The sequence below is a fragment of the Dinoponera quadriceps genome, unplaced genomic scaffold, assembly GCF_001313825.1.
Source record: "Dinoponera quadriceps isolate SergipeBrazil2010 unplaced genomic scaffold, ASM131382v1 scaffold2551, whole genome shotgun sequence".
NCBI classification, from domain to species: domain Eukaryota; kingdom Metazoa; phylum Arthropoda; class Insecta; order Hymenoptera; family Formicidae; genus Dinoponera; species Dinoponera quadriceps.
In genome coordinates this window covers 132,908-145,327 of record NW_014556585.1, presented here as the reverse complement: position 1 = coordinate 145,327, position 12,420 = coordinate 132,908, and the positions used below count along the sequence as shown (strand labels likewise).

Below are 12,420 nucleotides of genomic sequence, written 5' to 3'. Positions count from 1 at the left end.
CCCGCCGATACCGGGGTCCCTTCGACACACCGAACAGATAGGATACTAGTGAAGGAGGAAGGGGGGACACTTGCACTTATTTAATCGAGGAAGTACTTATGATATGCAAGAAGGATAGAATATAAAATAGAAATGTGGGGCAACGAAACGTAAATTTTTTCCGTGACGACTCTCTTTTTCTCCCCAACGTTGGCAAAAGTCCGTGTGTGAATTCACGCGATCCTTCGGTACGACAAATCTCGCGGCAGCACAGGTACTCATGCAGCTCTTTATTGATGCATCGGAGAGAATACCGTCGGCCTCGGTTATTCCGTCACGGAGCCGTCGCAGCCGCGGTTTGAGAAACGCTGACCTAGCCCAAACGTTCAAACAGCTCGTGCGTACGCGTTCACACTCGTACAGGCGCAAACGTCTCGCGCGCCGTTATTTAACCAAAATTCGAGCGATAAAATGTCACGTTCTACACGCTCTCGCTCTTTCTCTCTCTCACCCGCCCTCTCCCATCCCACACCGCCACTCCCGCCAATTCTGCTGCACCCTCGCATCGACATCGACGGAAAATGCAGCCACCGGACTGTATATCGCGATACGATCGCATTATAAGCGGCAAGCGACGGTTAAAGCGATTACCGGCTGCGAGACTGCATAGAAAAACCGGCGTTATACCCGATTACAATGTGACTGCCGTTTCGTGGCGATTCACGATTCTATTCGACCGCCAACCGGGCTGTTCCGACTGTTCATCCCCTCGCTCTCCGCTACTCCGTGGCGTCGATTATACACGAAAAAAAAAAAAACCGAACAAAAAACAAAACTCAACGGGATTACGGACACCGTCCGTAGCATCGTCCTGTTAAACGAGAGTAAATCGCTCGGCGATGGACCGAATGCTATACGCGGAACGATCGGGAGTAACGGAGATGTTACCATAGCGTGTGTGGTACCGCGAAATGGGAGTCGCCACCGCGATCTAACAGAGAGAGAGAGAGAGAGAGAGAGAGAGAGAGAGAGAGAAGAGGAGGGGGGAAGGAGGTAGGGACGGGAACCGAAGGTCTTTCGTAGAATGCATCGAAGAATACAACGGCGATATTAATCTCCGCCGTCTGATCATATCGGCCTGGCGTAATCGATTATCCGGTTGCTCCTTTGTCATCCCATTACGCGGTTCAATTAATCGAATAATATTACACGGCGAATACATGGTTATGATTACGATATTATTTACTTCACATACGCACGCACACACGCAAATAGGCGCACACGGGGCGCGTTCTTCTCCGTGTGCCGATATATTATACCGTGACTGTCTTCCAGGTAAAAGTATGTGGGTTATGCGATACCCAGGTATTACGAAGATCACGATACCAGGTGAAGCCGATATTTTCTCTCTCTCTCTCTCTCTCTCTCTCTCTCTCTCTCTCTGGCAGGGAATGATATCTCGCTGCAGCATAGAATCGCGACTATTCGCTGCTATGGTCGCGATTAATATAGGTCGATACGTTTCGGCGGCAGTGATTAATACGATTCTCGTAATCGGGAGGCGGTCAGCAATCCGCACGGATGGACAGAGCGGCTGCCGGCGTGATGCGATCGGACGCATTCGCGTGGCTCGAGGAGGGACGAGAGGGCAATCGACGGGACGGTAATATGGGACGTGTAACCAGTAGAGGGTTGGATCGGATCATGCCAGTCGGAGGACGTATATATCGCATTCGACGGGATTACGCAACGCGGTGCTCTCTGATTGGCTCTAATAGCCAGCGCTGCAAATGGCTCGACATCGTTATGGTTAGCTCGAACGAGTCCATTGTTGTACTCGGATACAATACACGTCGCGCATTATCCAGTAATTAGCGTGACCATTTCGCGGGAAGAAGTGATACGCGGTCCTTAGATAAACACAAACGAGCGACCCGAACGATGGCGGCGTCATTATAATTCGCGCCGCCGTGTAAGATAGAATCGAAACCGATCCCGTGAAAACAAGGGACAAAGATGGAACGACACAATGCGACTACGAAATCAACGGCAACGTGCCGAATGTGTGAATAAACGCAGGAGAGTTAATTCCGATGAAAGAGTGCGGAGTGGTTTTTTTATCAATTTGTAAATCGCTCTTATATTTACCGCTCTCTCTTTCTCTCTCTATATCTATACGTCGATAAGTAAATTCTTACCTGTGGCCATTGCGCGAAGCTAAATGCAAAGGTGTGTGCGGGAAGATCAGAGACGAGGAAGAATTACGAAGTGGCTCGATTAATTCGGGATGCGTTCGCACGAGTAACTCCACAGTTTCCAATCTGTAAGAAAATTGACGATTACGTAGCGCATCGTCGATGCCGTCTGCTGAACACACCGAAGTGCACCGTTATCGATCGCATGAAATTTCATACCCGCGAACTACCGGCTGTACAAGCGAGAGAAAAAAAAATATGCACCCGAGAAACGCCGAAAAACATAGTCGTGTGCGCAATTTACCTGCCATATTGTGCTGCGAGGTCGAGCGCAGATTCTCCGCGGCTGTTGCGGATACTAGGGTCGCATCCGTAGTGCAACAGCTGTGCCACCACTTCCGTGTGCCCATACTGCGCCGCACAATGCAGTGCAGTTTCGTTATCCTTTGTCTATAACCAAAATCGATATTTAGATTCTTTCGGATTATACGACTGTTGATTTGTCGGCGCTATAGAAGTTCTCCCGGCTAAACCCGAGTTTCGCAGTAACTTTTTCACTCTTCGTTCTCTTCGTTTTTTTTCTCTCTCTCTCTCTCTCTCTCTCTCTCTCTCTCTCTCTTACTTTCCCGATATGTAAAATATTTCTGCGCAATGTTCGATAAAACACACTTTGGGTGAACCGGGAAACCTTGACACGCATTCCGAAATGATCGATCGACGCGATTTATCGACACGCTTCGCCACGTGCAACGGTGGAGCGGAACTTTCGTAAGATCGATTTTCTGCTATTACTAACCGCAAGATTCACTTTCGGCACCGACGGGCCTTGGCTGAGAATTAATCGCACAATTTCCGCATCCCCCGCCCAAGCAGCCAAATGAAGCGGCGAGGAACCCTTAGCATCGACGACATTGGTGGAAGCCTCATATTGGAGCAGTAATCTGACCACGTCTCTGCAAGTGAACGTTTCAGGAAACGTTAGAGTGCACGACAGTTGCAGGCCGATTTGAGAGAGAAGACGCACAAACGTCAACAACGAGAGATCCCGACGGTTTAAGAAATAATATATAAAATTGTCTTCTCTTTCAGTCATAATAGAAATTGAACATCGTGGGTGTCTACTCATGGCATAGAAAAGTTATGTTTTATATCGCTATTGTCTAATAATATTATCTAGCTATTAACCACGAATGTAATTATTTTTTTCATTTCAGCCCTTCAGTCAGCTCATTTCTTGTATTGACTGTATTAGAATTAACTAAAGTAAACGTCCCAGTGATTGAACATACATGTCTTAACGATTCAAAGATTATTGACGTATTTTTCTTCATTAAGATGCTTTTCAATATACAGAACAATATAATAAATGAAAAGAAATATTTAGTTTTGTGATTTTGTTTCATTCATTGATAAGCATCTTAATAAACACATGTATATTATTATCGTTTCAATCATTGGGACACGTTTTATTCAATTATTAGGAGGACATTTACCTCAATAGCTAGACCAAAAATAGTACACAGTCATAAGACGAAAAGTCTCAGCTAGCTGCCAGCGAAATTTAGATCATTTTTTTTAATCAGAATTTTTATTTATATTACATTTTTAATTGTTACCTTCTTAAGAAATAAATGCGAATCGAGTCTTTGTCCCTAAAAATCTTTTTAATTACATACTACTTAATTCAATTTAAATTATATTAGGAAAATTTGCTTATCACTATTGAGATACCAAACCTTGAACCTGAGATCTCTCGGATCCTGAGTCATCCACCTTACCTACTGCACTATCACTTTGATTAATAGATGTTTCGTATTGTATACATATGATGTATACTTACGGTAGTTATATAATTTTCTAGCAATATAATTTAATTTTCCAAATGAAATAAGTATGGAATTAAACATTATAATCGGATTAAAAATGATATTTTCCGTATTTTTATTGTTAACGAAAATTGTAATATATAAGTATATAATATTATCGCATTTACTTATACCTAGCGCTTGCTAAAAAATTTTGATATGTTTGCTAGATAATATTTAGATTTATTATGGCAAAATGCTATCTGCAAATATAAAAATAATATATGTCCAATCTGTAAACAGATTCAATTTCCACTCAGAAATTACTGATAGTTTTCCATCTCATTACTGTGTAATCTTTCCTGTCTAGACACTAATTAATTTATCTATACAGCCACTATGCAGACATACTGTCTAAGTAATTGATATAGCTACGAAGACTAGAAATTAAGACTAGAAATCTTAAAAGACTAACTAAGTAATAGAGAAAAAGTTAGACAATGGCAAAATAATAGCCAGATCGTATATTTTAGAGAAAACTGTCAATTTACTACTGTATTTTACATATAACGACTAGACAGAGCAGCTAGATTACAAAAACTGATTAAGAATATTTAGCCAGAAACGAGCTTAGCGAGTGGCTAGAAAACTTATCCGGTCAATGCTATCCAGCTACTAGTCTTTAAATCAAATCGACTAGATTCATTTCTGCTCGGTAAGTGTTCGGAACAACATACCTGTGTCCGTTCAAAGCTGCGTGATGAAGGGCCGAGTAACCACTGGCATCTTGCACATTAGCTCCTGGTCCCCGACGTAGACTGCAAATGGAAATATATTTGCTCAATCGCAGGATAATAAATCGGCCGATCGAAACTACCTAATACACACTATAAATCACCGCCGCGCGTCCGCATTTTTCAATCTCGCTCTATAGGATCCTGATTGCTGAGGCTAAGGATGAATGAGGCTCGGTCTAACAAAATATATAAGTCGCAAAAACGCGGCGCATAACGGCGGCGAGATACTCGAACGTTTCGCGCGGAATCCAGTCATTCCGCGTTTCCGCGCGACAGCTCGCCGAGGCTCGATTCATCGGAGCTTTCTAAGTGTCAATCGTCCCGTCCGTGTTCGAAAGCCATTGACGCTTCGACAGTCGAGAGCGCGCCGTATCTCTCTCCCTCCAGGGTTTTGCCCCCGTTGTTCGCGCGATCGCACGCCACTTCCAGCACACTGTGCCCGCGGAAGAATCATCCACGTATCACGGAGTATCGGTGCATCGCCAAACGGTTAGGTGGCACAATAGGCCCCGTGAACAGGAACAGGCTCGCTAATGAAGCTTCCTGCATCCAACACATGTTCTCATTACGCGCCTTTGTTGTGCCCGCGCGGAGATAAATGTCGCGCCCCCGCAAACACCGTGTAAACGGCTCCCTCGGGAAAACGGAAGAGACCGCCCGCTATATAGCACCGCGCGCGTTCTCCTTTCTCTTCTCTCTCTCTCTCTCTCTCTCTCTAGTGCGACTTATGATTCCCGCCCTTCCGCGCCACCTTCCTGCTTCCTTTTATTGAATCGGATATCCAGATATTCCTGCAATGCTTTGCCCATAGAGGAATTTCTCGTTATCCCGTCTCTCTCGCCAAGTGGATTTGATTGGAGCAACGGAGAGGGGCAGAAAGGAGGGCGGGAAGGAGGGAGAGTTGGCGGCTATTCAGCCGCCCTCGAAGCATTGAGTATCCGCACTCAAAGGCGCTCGAATTGACTGGATTTCGAGACTATCTAGAAAGAGAGGCGAATAAAGTTTGTACAAAAGTGAATTCTTTTTTGATTTCGCGAGACGCGACAGCGGGAGAGAAGGAAGGGAAGAGAGAGAGAGAGAGGGAGAGAGAGAGAGAGAGAGAGAGAGAGTCGACCACCGTGGTAAAAAGATGAAAAGAAAACGGAAAAATTAATCGTGTGATCGAAAATGAAATTTATGTTTTTTAAATTCACAGCGCGAGAACCATTGTCCGTGCGAGAGCAATAGACTGCTCGTATGACGTAATGGTCGATAATGGTGTGAAGAGCCACAATTAATGTTCTCATTCCGCAGTAATAAAGTTCGAGCGATCGCATACGTACTGTAAGCGCTGATATTGCCTAACCGACACAGTCATTCGACATATATTACTGTAATGCCGGACACGTAACAGTAAGTTTATTGCCGACACCTAATTAACTCGATAAACCTACCGGTCATTGTTTTCTCATTGTTCTATGAATGTGCGCAATGATTATAGTATCTAGCGTTATAGGCGTTAGCACCGGAATAAAAAATTGCTGACGAAAGAAATATATTATTACGACGACTGAGAGGAAGAGAGAGAGAGAGAGAGAGAGAGAGAGAGAGAGATCTCTATTCAATAAAATCGGAACACGGCATCGTGAGAAAAACGAACAGAACAAAAGTAATAATCCACATACGTTGTACAGTCGACATAATAAAATCTGCAAAACTTTTTTTCGATGTTTCATAAGGCGCTTTGTATCCGGTAGGGAAATGTATTTCTCGAGAATTACTAAAAAACGAAATCTCCTATTGAACACCGAAAGTGTAGCGAAACTCACCGATGAAAAAGTGTTGCAACTTTTATCGTGCCGACTGTACAAGAGTACGAATAATTGCAATTGCGATCGATCATTTCTTTTTTTTTTACGGCATATCGTGAACACGCATGTCATACTTGTGCCGAGTACGTCTTAATGAGAAATGTTATTAAGCAGCATAATATTGACCTTAGGTGACTAATAAATGCCATAACTCGAGCATATGAGAGCACGATATTTGCACAGCTCTTATATAACTTCGATATGAGGAGCGAGGCGCAAAAAATATCTATATATGTACGCTTCACCCTCGGTCTATCGTCCACGAACTAAAGCCGTATATGTCAAAATGTATGAGCGCGATTGTTCCTGTATATCGACACCTTCGATAGCGCGTGCACATAATGAACACTATAATTGTTACAGCGAGTGTCGATGACTATGACAGAATACGCTCAAACAATTCGCGATACCTTGACACACGCGGCAATCGATTAAACGCCGGACGACGGTGATCTCGATTCGATTGATAATTAAATAGGAAAAGCGGCTTATAATTAAATCACCGATCGCCATCCGTATTAGTTCCGAGCGATCGAAATCGCTCGTAGAATCCATTATCGACCACAAATCGGCGCGCGTGCGAGGAAATGCCGAGACTTTTCCCTCGTTAAGCGTACACACACACACACACACGGTTCAATCCCACGCCCACGTAACGTCGCCGTCAAAGCATCGTACTCAGTTTACAAAACAATTACGTAAGCGGGAGACTTTTTTCTACCATGCGAGCCGGCACATCAAAGCACCATCGTCATTAACCGACATCGTCATTAACCCCTCGGATACCCGTACTCTAAATCGCTGACTTGCCGTGGGCGGCACGCGACGACGATCGACGTAAGCTCCAAGCTCTCCCCTTTCAGCTCCTCCAAGAACCCTTACGCTATTGTAACGGAGATCAAAAAGGAAATTGTGTATCGCACGAGAGCGACGTTCTAACAAAACGCGCGCGCGCGCGTGTACGCCACTCGAGCTCGAAAGAAAAAAAAAACCGCGCGACATGCGGAGAAGTAACGAATGCCGTCGACGTTGAAGGGACACGCACGCGATTTGCTTTCATCCGCCTTGCGAATTGCATTTTTAACGATCGCTTTTCCCATACAAGCGGTTAAATCCCACGATAGTTTAGAATTTATAGTACAGTAACACAATACAGTATAATACAATTTTACCGCGCGTCTTAAACCTTGAAAAATATTTCAGGCTTGGTTAAGCCAAATTTGATTCTGACTCTGTCAAAGTTTCCCTGCTGTGTCTGTTTTTTTCTCTCTCGCGCTCGCAATGCAATTCGCAAACGTTTGGCCTCCTTCGCGCGATCGCAGAATTCTCTCTCCTTCCCCGAGCCTCCTCCTCACTCCATCCATGTCTCGCTATTTCACCTCTCTCTCTCTCTTTCCTTCTCCCGCTCGATTGTCGAGCCGAGACGGTTGTTTGTTTTCCGCGCCCCAACAGCGAAGAGGGTGGCGCACAATTCTTAAAGCCATGTACACGAACGCGTTGCGCCGTCATGCGTGCGCGTTCTCTACACATGCACACGCGTATACGCACAATACGAGGCGTGCGTATGCAGAGACTCTCGTTGGAATGACCAAGGAACGCTCGCGTGCTTCGACCCTGGTTAGTGAAGAACATTTGACTCTCTTTTTCTACCTCAACCCCCATCCCGTCGCTTTCCCCGGTGTCGCCCTTTCGCTTTTCGTCCGCCCCATTCATCGAGCTCATCCGCTCTTCCAAGTTCCTTAATTAAACCCTGAAGATTGTCTGCAAAAAGGACATCGCCCGGTGCCCCCGCCGTCTCTGAACATTACGAATGGCGCGACGAAGGGACAGGAGGGATACAGAGGCAGGAGGGGAGGATGAGCGGAACCGAGACCATTGGTGGAAAGACCGTCTGTCGGGCAGCGTATAATGGTAATTTCTTGTCGGTCTTAATCAAGAAGTTGCGCGATCGAAATGGGCATCATGGGTCAACTTCTAATAGCGTTAATAATCGTGTCCATTGTTCTTGCCGGACTCGAAAAAGAACAGGTGGTTAAGCGGGCTATTTGTCTCGGATAGGGGAGGTTACGGTGGCAGAAAATAAAATCTCCAGTACATTAATGATGCGCCTAACAAAATTGGAAATACGAGAAACGGCGGAAAAGAATACTCAGGCAAGTGATTACAGGTGTATCCATAACGAGAAAGCATCTCTACACACATATATATATATCAAATTCCTCATATATAACTCCAAAAATAACTAGAAAATTATATAAATTTATCATAGTATGGGGCAAATGTGCGATAGCTCGGGGAGAAATAATGAGACAACACACATTTCTACAATTCACGACGTGTACTCCAATTATAATCGCCATATTGTCTCTCGGAGTATATAAAAAACAAGCAATATCCGCGTGTTACAGTAAATCGAGGCAGCGCGATGACGAACATAGAAGTCGCGCGCAGGGATAATATTAATGGAGCTTCCGTAAACACCTTAAGGCCATAGCGGCGGTATTACAAATATAAAACGCGGTACGGATAAACGGAGTACTACAGAACTCTTTTCGACCCTATGAACGCAAGTGTTTAGCGCGTACGCACCCTTCTGCCGCAGGCAAAGCGCAGAGAAAAACTAGGCTGAGAGGACGAAGGAGCGTAGGAGAAAGCGACAGAGAAGAGCGAGAAAGAGAGACAGGGATAGGAGCGAGAGAGCAGGAGGGAGCGAGAATACGAAAGAGAGAGAGAGAGGTGGAAAGCTGTGAGGGTGTATACATGCGAGGGGTGCCAGGGCATCAATCGATAGTTTCCTCCGGCAAAGAAGAGAGGTACGATACGTGCTGACGTAGCCGAATGTCCTTCTCCAGGAACACTCGACGACAGGTGCCAAGGTAAAAAAAGAGACTTCTAAAGCACTCGCTCTTTAACACGGTTCGACGGGGTGCTCGAAGAGCAAGGACATTAGAATCCCCGGTCTCGAGGAAACACGAACCCGATGGAATAACGCAAACGCGCAACGTGTACACCCGGGTACACAATTTAGAAAATATCTCGCGACCATCGTATCAAATATTGCGTTTCACACTACACGAGCGGGTGAGCGCGCGATCGACTAGAATTCATCGAATTACAATTATGATACGATTTAAACGGTGTGTGCGCAATTGTTTCCGATAAATTCCAACTTATTATATATCGCCTGTAAAACTAGAACTCTCGACCACGTTATAGTGCAATTTACACCGTCAAGAGAGCTGTCGATTCGCTTTTGCATCGGGTGCCGGTTTCGCAAAATTCGCATCCGTAAAATTTCTCGAGTTTCGCGCGCTTCGGTCGCGCGAGAACCGTGATTAAAATTATCGCACCGACGCAAAGTCAACAGTGAGCGGCGAACAAAGGATAAACACATTCGTGGGCGCTCGTACACGAAAAGTGGCACGTCCACTTCGCGATTAGCATCGCAAAATATTCTCGGCTCCCTCCCGGCTAGCGCCGAGGGGTTCTGCGATGCTCTCTCTCTCTCTCTCTCTTTCACAGAGCGGTCGCGTTTTATATTGCTTTTCTGTGATCTCGACGGGAAGGGCAAAAAGGCAAGCGCGCACGTCGGATGGTGAAGAGGTCGCGGCGCGGAGAGGAGATCGCGCAGCTTCGGGAGAACTTGCCGCGGGCAGGCTTTGTAGTTATGGACAAGTTGCGCGGCGTCGACGACAGGCACGAGAGGCAATTCGTTAGAAGAGCTGGGCGTTCGTCATGATACATTTAGAAACCACCGACAACGAATTGCCGCCGTCTCGCAGCCCTCAAGAGAGTGCGACAGAGGGAAACTGCGGATCTCTCTCTTCCCCTCTGCACACGTGTACCTCGTGCATGTATACGATGTCTCGTTCACGTAAATGCGTACTTTTTACTTGATATACTTTTCTTGGAAAAGTGTTTAGTGTATTACGGCTTATTACGTGATGTGTGTTGCACTTTCCTCAAACTATCGACTTGTGTGGTGAAGATTTTGTGACAGGAATGGGCGTAGTCAGGATTTCAATCGGGGAGAGGAAGACAAAAATTTTTTTTCACAGATAAAACTTATTAACATATTTGCATTAAAGCCACAAAGTAAACAATATTTTATACTTGTGTTAAAGTCGGTCCTCGTGGACCGGCCGGTCCTTGTTAAAGTTTTGGTTAAGTTTTCAACATACCCGTGTGTTAATTTAACATATTTTGTTTATGTCATCTCAACATTTTGCGTTGTGTCAATATTCAACATGTGAGTGTTAAAGTAACATACTTTATACTTCAGTGTCGATTCGTTATTAATTTTGTGTTAATTTTTGACGTATTATTTGTGTTTACTTTTCAACACATACATATTGCGTTAACACAGAAATTTGAATGAACCGTTTGAGACGTGTGAAATGTGTTAAATTTAACATAAAATTTTGTCCTATGCACTTTTCGTAGATCTTTAGTAAACTTTTTAATATTCCAATTTCTTTCTTTACGCGAACATCATTTTTCTGTGTACATTTAACATACATAGTCCACAAAGACGACTTTCTGACATTGTTGACCGCAACCAGGCTTTCCCTCCCAATGTACTAAAAGACTTTTCAATGATGCTCGTTGCGTCGTTAGACCAAGGAACATTTGATAATGAAAGTGAGAAATTTTCATTACGTTCATTTTCATAAAACGTCGCTAATTCGTCATTAGATTTTAATTACAGAACACGTGGTGTAAATTTCTTGTAGAATTTAGATTGTAATGTATTAGTTATGTATTTTCCTTATTTTTATGATTTTCAAAATTTAATTGTTTCTCCTTGCCAAAATTGAAGGACAAGCGTTCCCTGCCTCCTCCGCTCTTTAGTTATGCCCATGATGAATACCTTCGACGTTAAATAATTCAATTTCCACAATTCAATTTCAAATGTTCCATCCAAAATGAGATCGAACTAATGCTAGGTTGAAATTTCGTTTACTATTTTCGTTCATAATTCGCCGTTTTTCTTTGAGCTAACGCACATATATCGCCCAAGGTAAATACATAATAACAGGATTGAAAGTAATATATTTTTATCAATATCGCCTTTATCGTGATACTCATTCTAACGGTGCTCGTCCCGGAATAATAAACAGTTTTTTCCCCCTTTCTCCCTCGCGCTCTCATCGCCTCTTTGCACTTAGAGTCGCGCGGCAATCGCTCTTAAAATGCGTGAATGCGCGCTCGTAGCACGTGCACGCACGAGCGTACGCACGAGTCCCTCGAAAAACAAGCCGTGAGCTTCTTGTGCCGTCGTCGCAGCATGACTTAATTAATGAGAGGGTAAGGAGCGCGTCGACAAGTCCGTCTTTGTCGAGCAGTTCGCGGCACTGGGTCAATAAAGAGCGCGGAGTCGACGGTGACGGTATTTCACTAATTACGCGCGAGCATCGCTCGCTCAGAACGGCGCGATCGGCGATCGCGGTTTTTAATTGAATAAAGCGAGGACACAGCGCGATAATAAATTCATTCGGACTCGCGTCTTCGAGTTCGATCAACTTACGCTATACGGCCATTGACTAATCGTCCGTTTAACCGCGACGGTCAAGTATCAAGTCTGTCTTACACGATGTAACTTTTAGATAGACGGCATCGTCGTGTATCGAGTCATAAAGAGATATTGCACTTAGATTTCGTAAGTTAACGGTAAATATGTATATAGATGCAATATGTGTCAGACACAAAGAGATTGCGACGCATCTCGTATCGAGTGAAAAAAAATATCTCTCTGAGAATTATTATGGGTACCCATAATATAATGTCGTTTTTT

General features: G+C 44.4%; 1 protein-coding gene across 2 annotated transcripts in view; it reads right to left on the bottom strand.

Moving 5' to 3' along the window:
* The window catches only part of LOC106747898 (ankyrin repeat and SAM domain-containing protein 1A-like), a 55,839-nt gene that overhangs the window by 40,775 nt on the left and 2,644 nt on the right, over window positions 1–12,420 (bottom strand). For both annotated transcript variants that reach the window (XM_014625896.1, XM_014625897.1), the window contains exons 2-5: window positions 4,717–4,797; window positions 2,971–3,127; window positions 2,479–2,624; window positions 2,178–2,300 (exon numbers count right to left, since the gene is read on the bottom strand). In XM_014625896.1, the coding sequence (XP_014481382.1) occupies window positions 2,178–2,300; window positions 2,479–2,624; window positions 2,971–3,127; window positions 4,717–4,797 (507 nt within the window). The remainder of the gene's footprint in view (window positions 1–2,177; window positions 2,301–2,478; window positions 2,625–2,970; window positions 3,128–4,716; window positions 4,798–12,420) is intronic.